The sequence below is a fragment of the Mastacembelus armatus genome, chromosome 7, assembly GCF_900324485.2.
Source record: "Mastacembelus armatus chromosome 7, fMasArm1.2, whole genome shotgun sequence".
Taxonomy (NCBI): Eukaryota; Metazoa; Chordata; class Actinopteri; order Synbranchiformes; family Mastacembelidae; genus Mastacembelus; species Mastacembelus armatus.
Window position 1 is genome coordinate 22,949,211 of NC_046639.1, and position 18,583 is coordinate 22,967,793.

The window sequence follows — 18,583 nt, forward strand, 5'->3', positions numbered from 1 at the left end:
TTTAAACAGTCTTGTCAAACAGGAAAGGGGAGTTAAGTTCTAATCCAGTTAAGTGCAACCATGAAATAAAACTTCATTTTAATGTGCTTTGCATTGGCGCTGATGAAAATAGTACAGCACCCTCAATCACAATGTTTAGAAACCTAAACCCACATATCTGCTCAATTGCACTGGTGAAATTTTCCATCCTTTTTTACTTCACTGTTATTGCAATTGATTGCAAGAGATGGCAGACAAAAGATCCCATTTTTCTGTCTACAGACTCTTATTATATTTAAGCGCACACATAGATGATAGTCACCAACAATGATGTCACAGAAAAAGCTGGTGGGATTGACCATCGTCAAACATAGCAGGAAATGTGATTATGAGAGCTTGGAAAAAATGACTTCACTATAAAAATCACTTGCACTATACCTTGTGAAGCGGTGTGGTTTGAGTTTCTTGCACCTGTTTTTTTTTTTTTTTTTTTTCTTACTCTTTCATGACTTATTTCTAAAGAAAGGTTGATATATAACCAAGCTGAATGTTGTGTTGAGGAAAGATGACATTCTCACCTTTTAGGTTCTTCTTAAACTTTTCCTAAACTGTGTACAAGCCCCCTTTTCCTATTACTTCTACTTTTTATCTTTTCAGGCACTGGCCCATAAGACTCTGGTGCTCCTTCTGGGTGTTGACCCCTCCAAGCAATTAGATCACCCACTGCCCACAGCCCACCCACACGTCACCTATGCTTATATGAAGTATATGTGGAAGAGTGCTCGCAAGGTAGGAGAAAGCAAGCTTGTTCAATTTGTGAACATCTTAAAATGTTCTGGTTTTATTTCTGCAGGTACTGTGACTGACCTAAAATGTGATCCCCAACTAGACTAAACAAGATAAAGAAACAACTAACACAAAAATAAAATACTTTTTCTTTTGTTTATTGAACAGAATGTTAAATATTTGAGTTGGAGAGAACCTTGAATTTCAGTAACCAATTTGATTTGGCAGAATTTGTTTGGAGTGATTTATATCTGCCCTAAAATCATTTGATCCAGATGACAACTTAAACAAATTTGTACTCAAGTTGGCTCTTTGCAGTTAAATTGTATTTTATTTCATTTGAACTAGCATTATTCAATGAATCCTGACAATTGTTTTAATTAGTGTGTTTTGCAAGTATTCATTTGCTTGAACAGAGTGAGTATTGTCAATGCTCATAAGTTTTGCAGGGTTTGGTTGAACTGTGACATTATACTGTATATTTCACACTGTATGTTACCAGTGCAGGTTCAGATCAGTGTCCTGCACAAGTCCAGTATTGCAAACTTGCCCCTGCCTTGATATTGGTAAACGACTCATTGCTCACAGTTATCTCTAAGTCAAATCCAGACTTGCCCCGACCCATACCCATAATAATTTAACACTAAGGCTTCACTGTCAATCATTAAAAACTCATACAAACTCATTTTGCAGAGTTTGCATGATGGCTGGTCCAAGGTTATATGCCATTTTCCATAATGTACAGTCCCATTCAGATGTGCAAAGCACTCGATCAGTCAGCTTCCACTTGTTGTTTGAGTAATGCAAAGTGGCACAGTGATATTTCATCTAGTGATAATTGTGTCCATCCACATATCTAAAGTTGTATTCTGTTGCTGTCAGCTGAGAGTCAGCTGCTCTCTCAGCACTGGAATGATGATGAATTGGGCAGTGAAGAGTTATGTGGTACATATTCATATTAAAAACTATAATGCTAATGACTGATAGGGTTGATAGAATTGTGCTGTTCAGAAAATAAAGAACCTTTATTATTTTATTTATTTTGTTCCTGTTATGTCACCCGACTGCTGTCCCTCTACCCATTACTTAATGTGTGTGTGTGTGTGTGAAATGGGTCATGTCTACCTCCCGAACATACTTTCACATACAGGATATTCACACATCGCATTCATTACAACGTGTTGAATAACATTTTTGGCCCCAGAGTGCAGGTCTCAGTAGGCTACTTAGGTAAGTGTGAGTGTAAGCAATGCTATTGCACGAACCAGCTGCACTGCTCACCAGATGAATCATAATATCATAAAAATATACAGACACAGCTGGAAAAAAACCCATCCTGTGTTTCTGGTGTTATGGAACAGTAGGGAACATCAACTCTGCCCTCTCAGTCATGGCAAGTGTGATGTTCACAACTCACACTTGCCAGTGAATGGCAGGGAATGGAAACAGCAGTGGGTCATCTAGTGGAGACAGTTGATTTGTAATACTTTTATAACCTTAATAGACAGGATATTTTTCTGTGAAATGCTTCTTTCATTTTTCAAGGTATTCTCCACATAAATGAAGTTATACATGACAACTTTTCTACATGTTTTTGAAAAAGCGATACAAATTTCTATCTATAGCAGATATGCTGTGTGAAACTTGTCAAGCTCATGCTGCTTATTTTACCTGTGGTCAGCATGAAAAAAAATCAGAGGAAGCTGCATGCTTTTATGTGTATGCCACATTTTATGCAACCATGATATACACAGACTGCTCACTTCAGGCACAAAGGACAACAGAAAGACATATTGTTCTGAATGACACAAAGTCTTTACCTGTCTCTGTTGCTTGTTTTGTATCCCTCTAGATCGATGCCTTCCAACACATGCAACACTTTGTGCAAGGAATGCAGCAGCAAGCCCAGCACGCTATAGCAGCCGAAGACCAACAGCACAAGCAGGAGCTGCACAAACTCATGGCCAGGTTTGTCCCTTTTTTTGAAGTACAGCAGCTCACCACCAAATTAGTCTTTACCTATCACAGTAGGAAGAGCAGAGGTGTGAGCAATAAAATTGATATCTGAATACCATCTAGTTGCTTCACATTCATGGTCCTGGTATGCAATGCAGTCACCGTCAGGCTTATTGTGAACAATAAGAACCATGCTGTTGTTTATTAGGAACACCTGTGCTTTTATGACAAGTCAAAATATCTGTGGTGAAAGAAGCTTATGATGAATATGAAAAGTGTTTGCCTACTGCTGCCTTCCAGAACTACTTAGTTTTACTGAGTGAAGCTACAATATGCAGATTTAATCTGAGATTAGATTTGAGGTATTATTGGATTTAAAAAGTGTGCAAAATACCGGAAAACATACAGCTTTACTATTAAACAAACGAAAGACAGATGTACAGCAAGTAACTTTGACTTCTTGCCTCACAAAAGCTCTTGCATAGATTTGTTATCCACATCAAATGCCAGAACAGATTTAAATACTGTATCAACTGGTACTGAGACAGATAATTGACTCAATATGAAATTACAGTGGAGACAGAGTAGCATGATCCTCCTAATATTTGTATTGGTTCATAGAATAATACCTCCTGTGTTCAGCCTGCAGCTTATATCACACTGCAATTTTAAAAGTTATAAGGAAGCCCATAATGTTGTATTACAATACAGAAATGTTGGGTTCCCATTGAAGATATACAGGAATATACAGCAAATTACAATATGACTGTGAAACGCAGCTTGTAATTGCAAATAAAATTATATATAGTGCTGCTGACTTCTGTACAATGAACAAAACACAAAGCAACATGACGTAGCAGGGGAAAAGTAACTTCGTATTTTCTGTCATGTTGAAAACACAAGGGTCATGTACCGGGTGTTCTGCTTTTCCATAAACCAATCTGCCATTGCACACTTTAATAGTCCATTGGCATCCTGTGGTGTTTTTCACACTCGGCCAGATTGTCTCAATGTCTCAACTCAACATTCTGCCTTTTGGCTGTTTGTCCCACACAGGGGAACACTGGGTCAGAGGTCCCAGGCCATGTGTCAAGGGAGGGTCTAAAATAATTTGTCAAAAATACATATTTGTGAACACTATAAAACAGCCAACTAGTTGAGTCACAAAAAATCTTTTTCATTTTTAAAAAAAAAATCTTTACCTTGACAGAGTGGTCAAAAGCAATTTCACTTTCCCTCCATATAATGCAAAAAATGATTTGGCTGTCATGCTACTGTAAGGTGAACATTTAACATCTGGTCTGCCCCTCAGTACCTCCAGTAAACCTTAAAAATGGCAGCTGCCAAAAAACAAAAAAGAGAGTATGTCAGCATAGATGCAAGGACTCATTTAAACAAGGGACTAAACAGTGCCATTAGTATTAATCAAGTGCAAGGTGAGTATCCATTTGGATAACATTAGCTTAAACATGTGGCTAACACAGTCACTAAGCATAGAAACAGCTGAGTCTGCGGAAGGAAAGGTTTGTTGCTTATCATTTGGAGTTCAACACTAAATATGCTGCACAACAGTAGCTAATGCAGACCTGCATCATACAGATATCACCAGTGTGCCTCCTTCACACATAGCCTACACCTCTGTCTGTGGGTGTTGTGCTTTTTAAATGACTATCCTAGTTCTTTGGCACCTTTTCAGTGTCATTACCTCATTTCATCATGGAAAAAGATGTGGTATGGACTCTGTTCAGACTGTCAACACAACACCAGATTTATAAAAACCTGACATTCAAATAATTATCAATAGAAGGAATTAGAGAATGGAAAGTTTTTTATTTCCAAAAATTGCTGGGAATGACTTAGTCTTAAAAGTCCTAAAAAACTTGATTTCATGCCCTTGTGAGCTCATTAAAATATTTGAGGATATTTCAAGTTCTCTCCATCAGGGTTTGAAAGTCCACCTGCTTCCCACTGCAGGAAAGCAGATGTTTACATTTTAGTGACTTAAACTCATACCGGTTGTCTTATCTCTTCTTGTGCATGTACAACCTCCCATCTCATAATTCATACATGACACACACCCAGCCAGTAGAGACTTTCTTCTATTTTTGGATCTTCCCGACAGTGACTATGGTTTGTCTGAGGAATGTATAACATCAGTCAGGATGAGTCCTTTTCAGACATGCTGACATACTTTAATAAAAACAGGTTAGCAGCTGGGCTACTGGTCACTCACATCCATACAATCACAGGTAAGCCTCCATGCTCCCCTACGGATTTGGTGTTATTTTTTATGACCCTCGGTGCATCCTGTCTAAATAAACATGTTGTTCTAATGTCCCTGAACACCCTATTCTCCTTCTTCATTTTTCCCAAAAGTTCAACCTGTAAGCAGTTTACGGTAACCGTTTGGCATAGATGTGCTGAGTCATGGAAGCATGGAAAAGCATTCAGAAGAAATTATGTAATTCTGAAAGAAAATTTTGTTGGAGGTGGTCTGCAGAGAGTATTCAGATGGTGGTGGGATGGTATGGTAGTAGAACACCTGTCAGTTGCTGCATTTAATGCAAAGGTATGTGAATTATACATTTGGGTCTCCCCAAACACAGATTGATTATTTGCTTGTAAGCATCTGTGTTTTTAAGGATGATGGGTAAAGCCAGGTCCCCTCTAGGGATGCCACAGTGCTCACTGCCGGATTACATAAGTTTTTTTTGTTTTTTTTTAAATCCTTAAGTAATGATACTTGTGATAAAGGCTCTTGTATTATCTCACTCCTTTTTAATAATGTGCACTTGGGTGTACGCTGTGTTACTTAATGTACTCAGTGTCAGTGCCAAATCTTCATAAGCAATGACAACATTGGCAAGGTTATAAACTGATGATGACATGTCTTTGTGGCTTGTTTCTTTGGTGCTAATGTGGTCTTTGAATTAGTTGTCACTCCGGAGTTCCTCTTAATAGTACTGACTTCTGACATTAGGAACTTCTATGGTCTCCTTTATTTGATATTTCCATAATGATAAATGGATTTTCAGTGGAGCTACATTGGTTAGATAGAGTTTCTTTGGTGGTCTATTGTCTGAGCTACACCAGGTTTACCATGTGTAGACATTAAAAATTAGATAGACATTAAAGATTATATTGTGGGTGTAAGAAAAGCCACCATTTGAGTAATAAGCTTGGATTAAATTTCCCCTTTGTCTTTCTCCCTCCTTTTCTTCCATGTAGATGTTTCTTGAAGCTGGGAGAGTGGCAGCTCAGCCTGCAGGGCATCAATGAGAGCACCATCCCCAAGGTTTTGCAGTATTACAGCCATTCCACCGAGCATGACCGCAACTGGTACAAGGTCAGTCCCTCCCTTTCATCACTGACCTTTCACTTTTGGCTTCTCTCTGGAAGCAATAAAATCCCAGCTGACTTAGCAGGAGGTTCCCCCGTCACCATTATGTCACTGGGAAAACTTTGAGCCTTTTCTATTGCCATTTACCCAAACATGTCCAAACATAGGAGTGTGTTTGGTTTTTGCTTTTTGTCTGTACATGGGTTGTTTATTTCACTCGCTGAATGATTGTGGTGCCTGTTCTGATGCAGCATAGATGTGAGATGAGAACCCATGTATGTGCTGCTTGTCTGTTCTCACCAACTCCCTTCATCTTTTAGCCTTTAATAGGTGATTGCATAACACGGCAAACTTCAAAACTCATATGTTTGGATTAGAAAAATTAGGGCCCCATGGGACATATCTGTCCTGGAAAATTACATCATGGACAAACATGGAAGTCATTTCAGGTTACCACCCCGTTTACACCATCTCTCTCTAGGCCTGGCATGCCTGGGCGGTGATGAATTTTGAGGCAGTGCTGCACTACAAACACCAGAATCAAGGCCGCGATGAGAAGAAGAAACTGCGACATGCCAGTGGCGCCAGTGCAAACAGCGGAGCCAGCAACAGCGACAGCGAGGTCGACAGCACCGACCACAGTCCTGTGCCCTCACCTGGACAGAAAAAGGTCAATGATGTAAGAGTCACAGAGAATTAAACCTCCTTCACACCTGTCCACATTCATCATTGAGTGTGTCGTTGTCTCTGGCAGTGCTTCTAGTCCAACCAAAGTAGAGAGTATTTACAGGACAGTGTCTGCATTGCCTATGCAGTGTTTCAGCTCACTAAAGCAACATACAGTAGTTAATTCAGTGAGCTAGTACTATATGAGCTTGTAAATTCACCACATTAAAGTGCTACCAACTATAGCTGCCACTACGCATGTTCTCACTCAGAAAGCATGTTGGAGATTGGACAATATCTGTTTCTTGTACAGTTAAAAGCTTGACAGAACTTTTCAGTAGTGAAGTGCAGCCCTTCTCCCCTCTCCGGTTTATGTTTATAGTGTTGCATAATTCATCTCAGTTTTACCTTTTATTTGTTTTTCCCAGCAAGTATATTTATATGTACATATACAGTATCTATATGTATAGCTCTTTGCTTTTGGTCATGCCAAAGAAGGCATCTGTTGTCTGTCCACAGGACCTCTCGAAGACGTTGCTTTTGTACACAGTTCCTGCTGTTCAGGGTTTCTTCAGATCCATTTCCCTTTCCAGAGGCAATAACCTTCAGGACACACTCAGGTGGGCTAAATAACTATGACACAAGGTGGACAAATGACTTAAGCAAACAGCACCCGTGTTCATTAACACTCATCAGATGTGTTATTTTGGGACATGAGGACCTCTAGTGGTTGATGGAGATTGCTCAGCGTCATTATTCTAAATCATTTTTCATTCTTTTTTAAACTGTACAGAGTCCTGACTCTGTGGTTTGACTATGGTCATTGGCCTGAAGTGAATGAAGCCCTAGTTGAGGGCATCAAGACCATTCAGATTGACACCTGGCTACAGGTAAGACATTAAAGTGAGAAGATTTGGACATGATGTCTCTTTAATGTAAATGTGAATTTTAGAAAAGATTCCTGCTGATTTGAGCATGAACTTGAATCAATGGTATGTTTATTTTCACATGTTACTGAGTGCATATTCAGTTTTCTCTCTGCCTCTCCAGGTGATCCCTCAGCTCATAGCTCGAATTGACACCCCTCGAGCCCTGGTGGGTCGTCTGATCCACCAGCTGCTGACAGACATTGGACGATATCATCCCCAGGCAAGTTGCTAATGTAGTTTGACAACATAGAACCAAAACCATATTTTTCATGACAACTTAAAATCAGCACTCTCAGGGAGTAATGATGAATGTTGGATTGTCCGTTCACCTTCAGGCTTTGATCTACCCACTGACTGTGGCCTCGAAGTCCACCACCACAGCCCGCCACAATGCTGCTAACAAGATCCTGAAGAACATGTGTGAACACTGCAACACTTTGGTTCAGCAAGCCATGATGGTAGAGAGCTTCAGTCATTTACAGTATATTTATCATTACTGTAAACTGTTCTCTTCATCCTTCAAAAAGTGATGCATATTTGTTTTTAAAGGGTAAAATGGGATCTGCTGCATGTAATTTTAATACATTTGTTTTAAATATATACAGAAAGCTTAGATTTGTCAACTGAGATATTTTTTTTAACTATCCTGTCTTGAAAGATCAACTTTAGAATAAGAGTTTCTCCTCTGACTCTCTTTATCTTTCTGTCTCCTGTTCATATTTAGTCTTTATAAAAGAACATTGCAGCCAAACTTTGAACATCTTGCTCTACTACTATTGTAAATGTAAAATCTCTGAAAAGAATCAAGTCCTATTACTATTACAAGGCAAATGTTTATGCTTAATAAGTCAATGTGTTATTATCCATGAAGACCAGACACCTGCTATTTTATAGTTCTCAGAGGCAAAAAGGAGCTTGACCCTTTCCTCTTTGTTTTTCTCCATCCAGGTAAGTGAGGAGCTTATCCGAGTGGCCATTTTGTGGCATGAGATGTGGCACGAGGGTCTTGAAGAGGCTTCACGTCTTTACTTTGGTGAGCGCAACGTCAAGGGCATGTTTGCTGTGCTGGAGCCTCTACATGCCATGATGGAGAGGGGACCTCAGACTCTCAAGGAGACCTCTTTTAACCAGGTGCATGTCGTCTCTGATTGGGTTGACGTTAGATTTTAACCTCAGCACATCTCCTATGCAACATAATTAAAGATTGTATAATAGTTTATTATGCCACGTCTAATTGACATAAAAATCCCAAATACAATGGACTCATGTTTCAAAACCAATAACAAAAATGCTTTAGAGTGAACATTTGCATACACATTCTGATATATATTAAGATATTTCTTCATCACAAATTAACTATGGGTTTGTACTCTGAACTAATTAATACATGGCTACATCAAGCCACATCATGACCTTGGCTCTCAGAGCAAGTAACATCAAATGTTTCCTTTGAGGCTGCCTTTGCAGATGTGCAGTATTAAAAACAAAATAGTTAACTAGAATCCTGGATTGCTCCAGGCCAACAGTGATATCAGATGCCTTGATATTCAGCTTTATTGTCTTGCTCTGGCAAATGTTCATTTAATTGAATGAGTTATATTGTACAGGGACTGAATGTGTTTGTCTTTCTTCGTTCTACAGGCATACGGCAGAGACCTGATGGAGGCTCAGGACTGGTGCAGAAAGTACATGCGCTCTGGAAATGTAAAAGACCTAACCCAGGCCTGGGATCTCTACTACCACGTGTTCAGACGCATTTCCAAACAGCTGCCACAGGTAAATGAATGCACTGAATCTGAAAATGTTGGTAAGAACAGGAAAGAAAATCTTTGAAGAGGGTTGGCTCCGCTTTCATCTTCATTTTTTCGTTTTAAAAACTTTTTTGCCAAAGGTTTTCAGCCTACTTCTTCTGCTGCTGCTTATTGGAGCGTGTTAAACAACTGGCTGACGCCTCACTGCCACTAAGTGGTGAGAAGCTGCATTGTGGCCCCGCGGCCCCATGGTTAAGAATCACTGTTTTAAAGCACAAATAGTTGTAAAAATTAACGAACCTGTCAAAGATCTCAGTATACTGTCAGTAATCAGGTTCTTTCATGGCTACTGTAGCTTTACTTCTGCCTTCGTTGCACATTAATATTGCCATTATGTTGCACACCATATCCCACAAGCTGGAAAAGCAATTTCAGTTTATTTGACCTGTCTAAGTTCATTGATGCAGATAGACAAGGGCTGTACCCAAAGTCAGCTTGGGACAGCATCATGGGTAGATGTCTCTAACTTCACTAACACCAGGTCTTTTTGTTTCTGGAGTGAAGATCAAATTGGACTGATGGATGTCATTCCTCACAGTCATCGTCCCTTTGATGAAGAGTGACGTTAAAAACAGTTCTGTCACGAACACTCACTTCACATGTCAAATGGAGATGGAAATGCTATTTGACATTGTGGCACAGTCCTTACAGGGCCACTCCCTGCTGAAGTATTAGAGCAAGTAGCACGACATACACAGCAATATAATAACATGCTGGGAGCAATGCAGATATTCCTCCACCGGGCATATACATAGAAATAAAGCCTTCTTCAGAATGTATCCATAACACCAGTCAGTGCATGTTTGGGCTGTGATGAAATAAACAAACATCAGCTCTTGATAGTATTATTTGATGCTTTTTAAGTCACTGATGGCTGAATGCAGACAGGCAGGGAATGTGTTTATCAGTGCTCGCATAGAAAGTGAAATGTTCAGAGTGATTTATTAAAGGTTGTGTGTAAACAACTTTTCCAGATTGAAAAGATTGGATTTGAGCCAGCATCTGTTGCACTCTGCATATTGCAGTAGGCAGCATCAGGACCTTTCTGGCAGTTTTTTGTTTATTTGTTTTTTTTTCTAAAAAGAAAAAAAGAACAGACTAAAAACTAATTGTCTCTTCTTGTGCTACTTCTCCACCACATCAACTCTCCATGCAGCTGACCTCCCTGGAGCTACAATATGTGTCTCCAAAGCTGCTCATGTGCCGGGACCTGGAGCTGGCTGTGCCAGGCACCTATGACCCCAACCAGCCCATCATCCGCATCCAGTCCATCGCCCCCTCCCTGCAGGTCATCACCTCCAAGCAGCGCCCACGCAAACTCACCATCATGGGTAAGATGAGAGTCCACATGGCACTGAACCCATTATATTAGGAAAATAGATTACAGAATGTTTCCAGTCAGGATATAAGGTTATCTCATTAGAGAAAATTCAATGTTAAAAGAATCCTTACCCAAACAGCAAACACTCCAAGAGTTCTGTGTGGGAATAAATATAAGAGGAAAAAAAAAATCTTTACGAATAGAATTAAGATCAAACTGGTGATGAATTTAATACCAAAATGACTCCCAGCCACCACAGGAAAATCAAGTTCACTGGCCGGTCAGCTTTGCACAAAATAAGTAGTTTTTCTTTTTTCTGTCCCAAGAGAAATAACCCATGCAGACTCAGATCAATTTGTCAGGAATCCTCCTGAAACCGTTTATTGGCATTCATTTTAATAAGGAAATAAATAATTCTGACACCTTATCCCCTTCTCTGCTGTGTGATATAAAATATGATAGCGAAGTGCTTCTAAAATGGCTCAGCACTATAAAGTCACTTTGTCTTGAAGCCAAATCCTCAGATTATCAATCACAAATGGTTCACTCTACTTCACGCTTTTCCAGTGGACAATGTAATACTGTGTTCTGATGTATCCCATCAGTGTTACACAACCTACTGTGTAAAAGATGATGGCAAATAAATCAACAAACCTCTGGAGCAAGACTTCAGATTAAGACCTGTCACAGGCTACAGGCTGCTTAGATTTACTGTTGGCACTCTGTCCCCTTAGCGACACACAACTCATTGGTTGCTGGGATTGTCATCAGGGCCAGACTGGGGATCGAATAGGGATTTGTTACTCAATCCAAGAGGTAGTATGACAGCTATAGTGTTTGCGTAATTGTTGTAATGTAGTGTTTTGATGCTACTGAGCTCAGTACAGAATAGTGGAACAGTTAGGTAAGTGACATCATTGGTACCTCCGATACATTAACTTATAGTTCAAACCTTTCTGTTTAAGAGCACTGTGATGACATTAATAAATATTTTACACTTCATGAGAGTTGATCAAGAAACAGTCTGTCACAGTCATCAGACACAACTTAATATGAACTTCACAATGTACTTTCATTGTGGTACCTGTGAGGTTTTGTGTTTGTTTTGCTGTATAAATCATAAGCTTTTGTTGAAGAGTCATTTTGCCACAACCCTCACATCTATTATTGTCCAGTGCATTTCAAAACCAAAGTGCATCCATGAGGTGAGGTGCTGTTGAGAGAAACCTTGCATTAATATAATATAACGTTTATTGGCTACCTAATCTGAATAGACCTTGATTAAAGTAAAGGTAATGGAGAGGCAGAGCAGCAGGGAAGCACCTTGGAGAAAACAGATGTTGCTGCCTAATGCTGCCGTATAATTCTTACATAATGCCTTAACCCTTTTTGAGCAGTGTATTAATGTTGTTTTGTGGCCCCTCTGCAGGCAGTAATGGCCACGAGTTCATGTTCCTGTTGAAGGGTCATGAAGACCTGAGGCAGGATGAGAGAGTCATGCAGCTGTTTGGTCTGGTTAACACACTGCTGGCTAACGACCCTGCATCCTTGCGCAAGAACCTCAGGTAAACACACAGTTATGTTCATACACAGACTGATGGATTGTACACTTCACACGGTTGAGGACATCCACATGCATACCCCCACGGTTGTGGAAATGAAGCTGAGAAACTAAATACCTTGACAATGAATTTAATGAATGAATGTATTTACTTGTGTTTATTTTTGACTGTGTTGTATTCATCAGCATTCAGCGCTATGCAGTGATCCCCCTGTCCACCAACTCAGGCCTGATTGGGTGGGTACCCCACTGTGACACCCTGCATGCCCTTATCAGAGACTACAGAGAGAAGAAAAAGATTTTGCTCAACATTGAACACCGCATTATGCTCAGGGTGAGAAACCATTAAGATTCACAAGGTTTTTTACTTCCTTCTTTTAAATAACTGTAAATAATTGAGTATATTTTCCTGCCTACATGTTTGTTTGAAATTGTTAGAGAGCAATTTTCTTACTTTCTTCCCCACTCACTAACATACGTTTGAGACAGTCACATTCACAGGATGGAATTCAATCTTATCTTATTAAATGTAAATTTATATGTCTAAGTTTATTCACCTGCATTTTATTTACTGTTTTGCGACCAGTTTCTCATGTATGAAGTGTTTGTAAGGTTGCAATTTTCATGCAAAATCATCCATGATGTATACTAAACAGATTTATCAAAGCAGAGGAAGCATCTGGACTCAGAAATCGCCAATTAGCCAAAAGACACATGCAGTGCATACATAATCTTCCACACTGAAGTGTCTCTACAGAAAGCCTCAGATGATATATGGGAGAAGAGGCCACAGCAGTTTGAGACCTTGACATCTGCAGGGAAAGAGGCTTTTAGACAGTGGTTTGATTGAAAACTGTACAGTGGAAAAGGTATTACAGCCTGCGAAAGAAACATGTGAGGCCACAGCAATAGGGCAGATCTGAAGCTCAGATCTCACTGGTCTGCAATAAAATGATGTCCAGCCATGACTTGACTCATTGTTTACAGATGTTCTTGGATTGAGCAGGCAAATAGCAAATGGTACTTCCAATATCTGTCAGCAAAAACAAGCCTTTTGCAAATAAACATTTGACACAAAGTTCACAAATAATCTTCTGGCCACATTTTATGTTAGCGAACTATTTAATTTCCATGTTCTGATGTTATAATTAACATGCTGTGTTTAGTTTAAGCTGCAAATGCTGAAATGATGAGCCATTAAGTTGACCAGTCAGTGAGTCAGGCCATTAATCAGTTTTAGATAAAGTATTAGAAGATCACGGACTGAGACAGTGACAGATCGTAGTGTGTGTGTGTGAAGGTGTTTCTTTCCAAACTCAAAGCTTTACAGTTAATTAAAGAGACTGCCATTGTGGATATTTTCAGTTCCACTTCAGGTTTGCAGGGAGCCGCTGGTCAAACAGCAACTAAAAGAGTTTCCTGTCTGCCTCTGTGTGATCTACTATTGAATAAAGCCCAAAACGCCCCAAAAACACTGTTCCTACATTAAGACCTGCTCATAGCCATTTTATAATTTTCTATGACCTGAAACAGGTTTATCCTACTTTCTTTTATAGTATTAACTCAACCTGCAGTTAGTAATTACATTAACATGCACAGTGTTTTGAGGACAATATATTTCCCACTTAATTTCAACTTATTTATTGAAGTAGGCATCAGCACAGACAAGAAATTGTAGTTTTCTTTCCATTTTCATTTGAAATGCAACATTCATTATTGTTCACACTTCACTAGGGTTAAAATATATTTGAACTGAACTGTATTTCAGATGGCCCCAGACTATGACCACCTAACTCTGATGGAGAAGGTCGAGGTGTTTGAGCATGCCGTCAACAACACGGCCGGAGATGACCTGGCCAAGCTCCTGTGGCTCAAGAGTCCCAGCTCTGAGGTGAGGTGCTCTGCTTCTTCACTCTCGCTCAGGGGAAAGTGATTGAATGCACTTGATCTTTGTAGTGTCTAATTTTACTTTTCAGTGGTACCAATATGAAATGTCAGTAATGCTCAGTAATAGAAAATATAACATTAACATCTTTCAAGAGATGAGCATATCACTGATTTTCTCTTTTTCATTACATACAAAGAAACATAGTCTGTCTAGTTTCTCAGTTCAGACTTATTTTCTGTGAAAAATCACTCTTCTTTCCCTTTGTCCTGCTCTCAAACCACTGCCTAAGCAAGACTCTCCAACCAGACCTTCAAATTTAATGTGTTTTAGGAACATGAAAACCTTGTGTTTCTGATGTGCTAGGAGGATGTTTTAAGCAGCCTGACAGTGGTTTCTGTGCTGCTGTTCATATTGTTCTGTTCTCAGGTTGTGAAACAGAAAACCTCAATTAATCCAGATGTTATTTCTCCTCCAGGTGTGGTTTGACAGGAGAACAAATTACACCCGCTCTCTGGCTGTAATGTCAATGGTGGGCTACATCCTCGGATTGGGTGACAGGTGGGTTTCTAAGCCAGAAGGTTGAAGTCTTGAACTTGAATTATTCTGAGCAGATTGTTGAAATGAAGACAGTTAATATAATTTGACTTTATTAAAGAGTTTGTATTTTTCCAGGCATCCGTCTAATTTGATGTTGGACCGTTTAAGTGGCAAAATCCTCCATATTGACTTTGGAGACTGTTTTGAGGTGAGAACTTTTCTTTGAATACTTTTTTTTTGTTTTTCAAATTTATCTTAAAACTAACCCTTATTACTATTATCAACAGGTTGCCATGACCAGAGAGAAGTTTCCTGAAAAGATCCCATTCCGACTAACGAGGATGTTAACCAATGCTATGGAGGTAGGCATGCTGGGTCGTGTTCTGTGGAAAAACACATAGTTTGTGAGCTCTGTTGTTGTGTGTGTGTGTGTGTGTGTGTGTGTGCGTGCGTGTGCGTGTGTAGGCTTTCTTACAGCAGCCAGAGGGGTTTAGGGATTTTTGCTACATCAAAAACTCTATAGCAGAAAAGTTAAAACTTTAAATAAGTTATTTTCCCCACAGTTATCCATGTGTTAAAGCCTCCAGGTTTTAGCTACAAATGCTCTTCTACTGGACCTAAACTGTCTGAGCTGCTTCTTGTGTGTCATCTGTAATTAAGTCAGTAATGATTCTTCTGCAAGGGTGCAGTGCATTGTTAGAAGTTATGACTTCCGTTGCCATTTATTTAATTGGAAAAGAAGAAATCGAATTAAACATGAAAGCATGGAGAAATAAAATTCTGTTTTTGCTCCTCTCCTCACCCTCAACACATCAGATTATATTCAGCTTTTATCTACAAAATTGTTTGACTTTTGACATTTGAAAAACATCTTTTTATGCTGTAAAGTTTAATTAACTGTAAAGATTTGTTTCAGCTGGTAAAGTTTGTGTCTGACTGTGTGCTAGGTGACCGGCCTGGACGGTAACTACCGCATCACCTGCCACACAGTGATGGAGGTGCTGAGGGAACACCGGGACAGTGTCATGGCTGTGCTGGAGGCCTTCGTCTATGACCCGCTGCTCAACTGGAGGCTCATGGACAGTAAGAGGAAGAAAAACAGACCAATTACATTTTGAAATATTAACAAAACATCGAACTGCATGTGAAATATTTCAGCATACTGAAATAATTTTGTGACTGTTAGCTCAAATTACTCCACATACAATGGAAACAGATTTTGTTGAGTTAGAGGAATGTGGAGCTTTATATTTAATCACATCAGGCTGAAAAGCAAAAGTGTTATCCAGTATAAATCAAAATCTATGTGCCTTGAAAGAGGCAGCAGGGACATCTCAAAAGTTGTTTAAATTTCTGTTCAGTATGGGTGGAAAAAGTGAATGAAGCTGTCTGGCACACACTCAGCTAATATAAAATATTTAATCTAGAGTCGTGGAATAGATCAGTTTTATTATGAGTGAAGTTCATTATTTTCAGCTTTTATTTAAAGAATTTTGACTTTGTAGGTGTTTTGACCATGAAAAATCAGATTCTGTGTAAAAATTGGAACCTCTGGTTCTTACAGTGATTTTTTTTTTTTTTTTTTTTTTTTTTTTTTTAAACCTACAGGGTTCACTCATTAGAACTCGTTTCTCCGTTCACAGGAGGACTTTAATGTAAAGTCTTCTTGGACATTTGAACAGAGCTGTATTTGTATGTAAATGTTAAAAACTGCATTTAAAAGGTCAGAACATGTGCTGCATCACATTTGCTGCTTCACCCACAGCAAACACCAAAGGAAATAAGCGTTCCCGCACCAGGACCGACTCGTACACCGCTGGACAGTCAGTGGGTACGTCTACACACGATCTATAATTCCTGCGTTCTACCTAATTATATAAGAAAGTGTTTTAAACATGTGAGTGTGTGGTGCCCTTTGCAGAGGCTCTTGAGGGAATAGACCTTGGAGAGACCACACACAAGAAACCAGGGACCACGGTGCCTGAATCCATTCACTCCTTCAGTGAGTCAGAATCCCTTCATACCACAGAGAATTTGTTGTATAATACTTCTGTTTTTTTTTCAACAGAATACCAAACTCTCTTGCTGCCATAAATGATTGGTGCAACTACTGAGAAATTATAAGGCAGCACTAAAGTTCACTTTAATGAGAGCAGCTGAATTTTCATTTCCTGTATTATTAGTTGTTTCCAACATGTTTTTGTATTTTTCAGTTGGAGATGGTTTGGTACAACCTGAGGCCCTCAACAAGAAAGCCATACAGATTATCAACAGAGTGCGAGACAAGCTCACAGGTCAGTCCTGGGCCACTCAACAACCACTGCCTATACATAAAGGGGTCAAAGCTCTAGATACAGATTAGCTTATATGCTAATATGCTATGCTCTTCTAGTTCAGTAGTCTCTCCAGGAAGCACAGACACCTGGTTACATTCAAGAGTTTTTACTGGACAGATGACTCTCCCCACTATGTCAACAGACACTAAATTCTTTATTGTGAAGTCATTATATGACAGATTTATTTATTTTATTCATTCACCCTTTACCATCTTGAGTCACTTTATTATACTGTTGGCTAACCCACCACATTTTCCTGTAGGATTTCCTGTAAACAACCCTAAAAATCCCTTGGCGTCACCTTGACTGGTGATGGCCTAGTGTTATGATGAGTTTGTTCCTTACAGGTCGAGACTTTTCTCATGACGAAACACTGGACGTGCCAACACAAGTAGAACTCCTCATAAAGCAAGCCACATCACATGAAAACCTGTGCCAGTGCTACATTGGATGGTCAGTAGCAAAATGATGCATGTACTATATCACAGCTGGTATTATCAATCCTCTCTTGCCTTTAATTGAATACGTCATTGTTTTTATCTTCAGGTGTCCATTTTGGTGAAGAGCAGCCAATGTTACTGGACATCCTTTTCACTGGTAAACTGAGAAGTGCTCAACTTCCATCACTGAAACATAAAGTGAAGCCACAGTGCAGGGCCTCTGAGATGGTCGTCTTCTTTTGCTGTTGTAGAATAATGCAATTGTTCAGTGGCATTTTTTATGTTGATGGCAGAGTAACCTTGAAACCTCTTAAACTTGATGATTATACTTTGTAGTCATTGCTTCTAATGACTTTCCTCCATGTTAACATCCTAATCACTTATGCTTTCTACAGTGGCCATTTCATAAGATACACAAGATATTTCTTACTTCACTTATGCTCTGTTGTATCATTGTGTGTTAATGTGACAGATTTCAGTAACATGGTATGCATTTCACTAACTTAAACATTCTTCAGTGGTTACTCCTGACAAGATCTAAGGTTGATTTGAAGTAATGAAAATGTTCTGTATAGGCATTTGTGTCCCAATAAACCCTGTACAGAGACCACTCACTGTCACGTCACTGCTCATTTCACACTATGGGTTGTTTCTTTAGCTGAGCTTGTTTTTCCTGATGTAGTTAAAAATAGAAAGGGGCAAAAATGAGGTACAGAAATGAAAAAATCTTTTCTTTTTTGATATGAGGTATTTTCTGAAAAGGTAAGGGTGAATCTCTCCTTTTGTTTTTCTTCCAGCACCTACAGAGGGCAGTCTGACTCCTAATATGATCCTTCTCCCCCATCTTCTCAGGAAATACTTTAGGAGAGTGTGTCCTCTCCAAACTACATTCTCACCTAAAACCAGAACAAACGTTTGACATAATTTGGATTTTGAAAGTTTGCTCTGAAATTGAGATGAGATTATTTTTTATCAAAGCAGCTTCTCTATATTTGTCCTCATCCTAAGATCAGAGGAAGACACACTCATTCAG

The 18,583-nt window shown here is 39.3% G+C and overlaps 1 protein-coding gene across 2 annotated transcripts in view; it reads left to right on the plus strand.

Annotated features, from left to right (window-relative positions):
* The window catches only part of mtor (mechanistic target of rapamycin kinase), a 60,509-nt gene extending 42,349 nt beyond the window's left edge, over nt 1–18,160 (plus strand). The window contains exons 36-58 of one of the 2 annotated variants that reach the window (XM_026332053.1): nt 637–768; nt 2,618–2,733; nt 5,950–6,067; nt 6,543–6,740; nt 7,247–7,347; nt 7,521–7,617; nt 7,778–7,876; nt 7,992–8,114; nt 8,605–8,787; nt 9,298–9,432; nt 10,624–10,798; nt 12,218–12,353; nt 12,536–12,683; nt 14,118–14,240; nt 14,713–14,795; nt 14,910–14,982; nt 15,062–15,136; nt 15,722–15,857; nt 16,540–16,605; nt 16,696–16,776; nt 16,988–17,068; nt 17,458–17,563; nt 17,657–18,160. In XM_026332053.1, coding sequence (XP_026187838.1) covers nt 637–768; nt 2,618–2,733; nt 5,950–6,067; nt 6,543–6,740; nt 7,247–7,347; nt 7,521–7,617; nt 7,778–7,876; nt 7,992–8,114; nt 8,605–8,787; nt 9,298–9,432; nt 10,624–10,798; nt 12,218–12,353; nt 12,536–12,683; nt 14,118–14,240; nt 14,713–14,795; nt 14,910–14,982; nt 15,062–15,136; nt 15,722–15,857; nt 16,540–16,605; nt 16,696–16,776; nt 16,988–17,068; nt 17,458–17,563; nt 17,657–17,672 — 2,601 coding nt within the window. In that variant the 3' untranslated portion in view covers nt 17,673–18,160. The remainder of the gene's footprint in view (nt 1–636; nt 769–2,617; nt 2,734–5,949; nt 6,068–6,542; nt 6,741–7,246; nt 7,348–7,520; nt 7,618–7,777; nt 7,877–7,991; nt 8,115–8,604; nt 8,788–9,297; nt 9,433–10,623; nt 10,799–12,217; nt 12,354–12,535; nt 12,684–14,117; nt 14,241–14,712; nt 14,796–14,909; nt 14,983–15,061; nt 15,137–15,721; nt 15,858–16,539; nt 16,606–16,695; nt 16,777–16,987; nt 17,069–17,457; nt 17,564–17,656) is intronic. The other variant, XM_026332054.1, reaches the window with a different exon arrangement.
* Nucleotides 18,161–18,583: the final 423 nt, after the last annotated feature.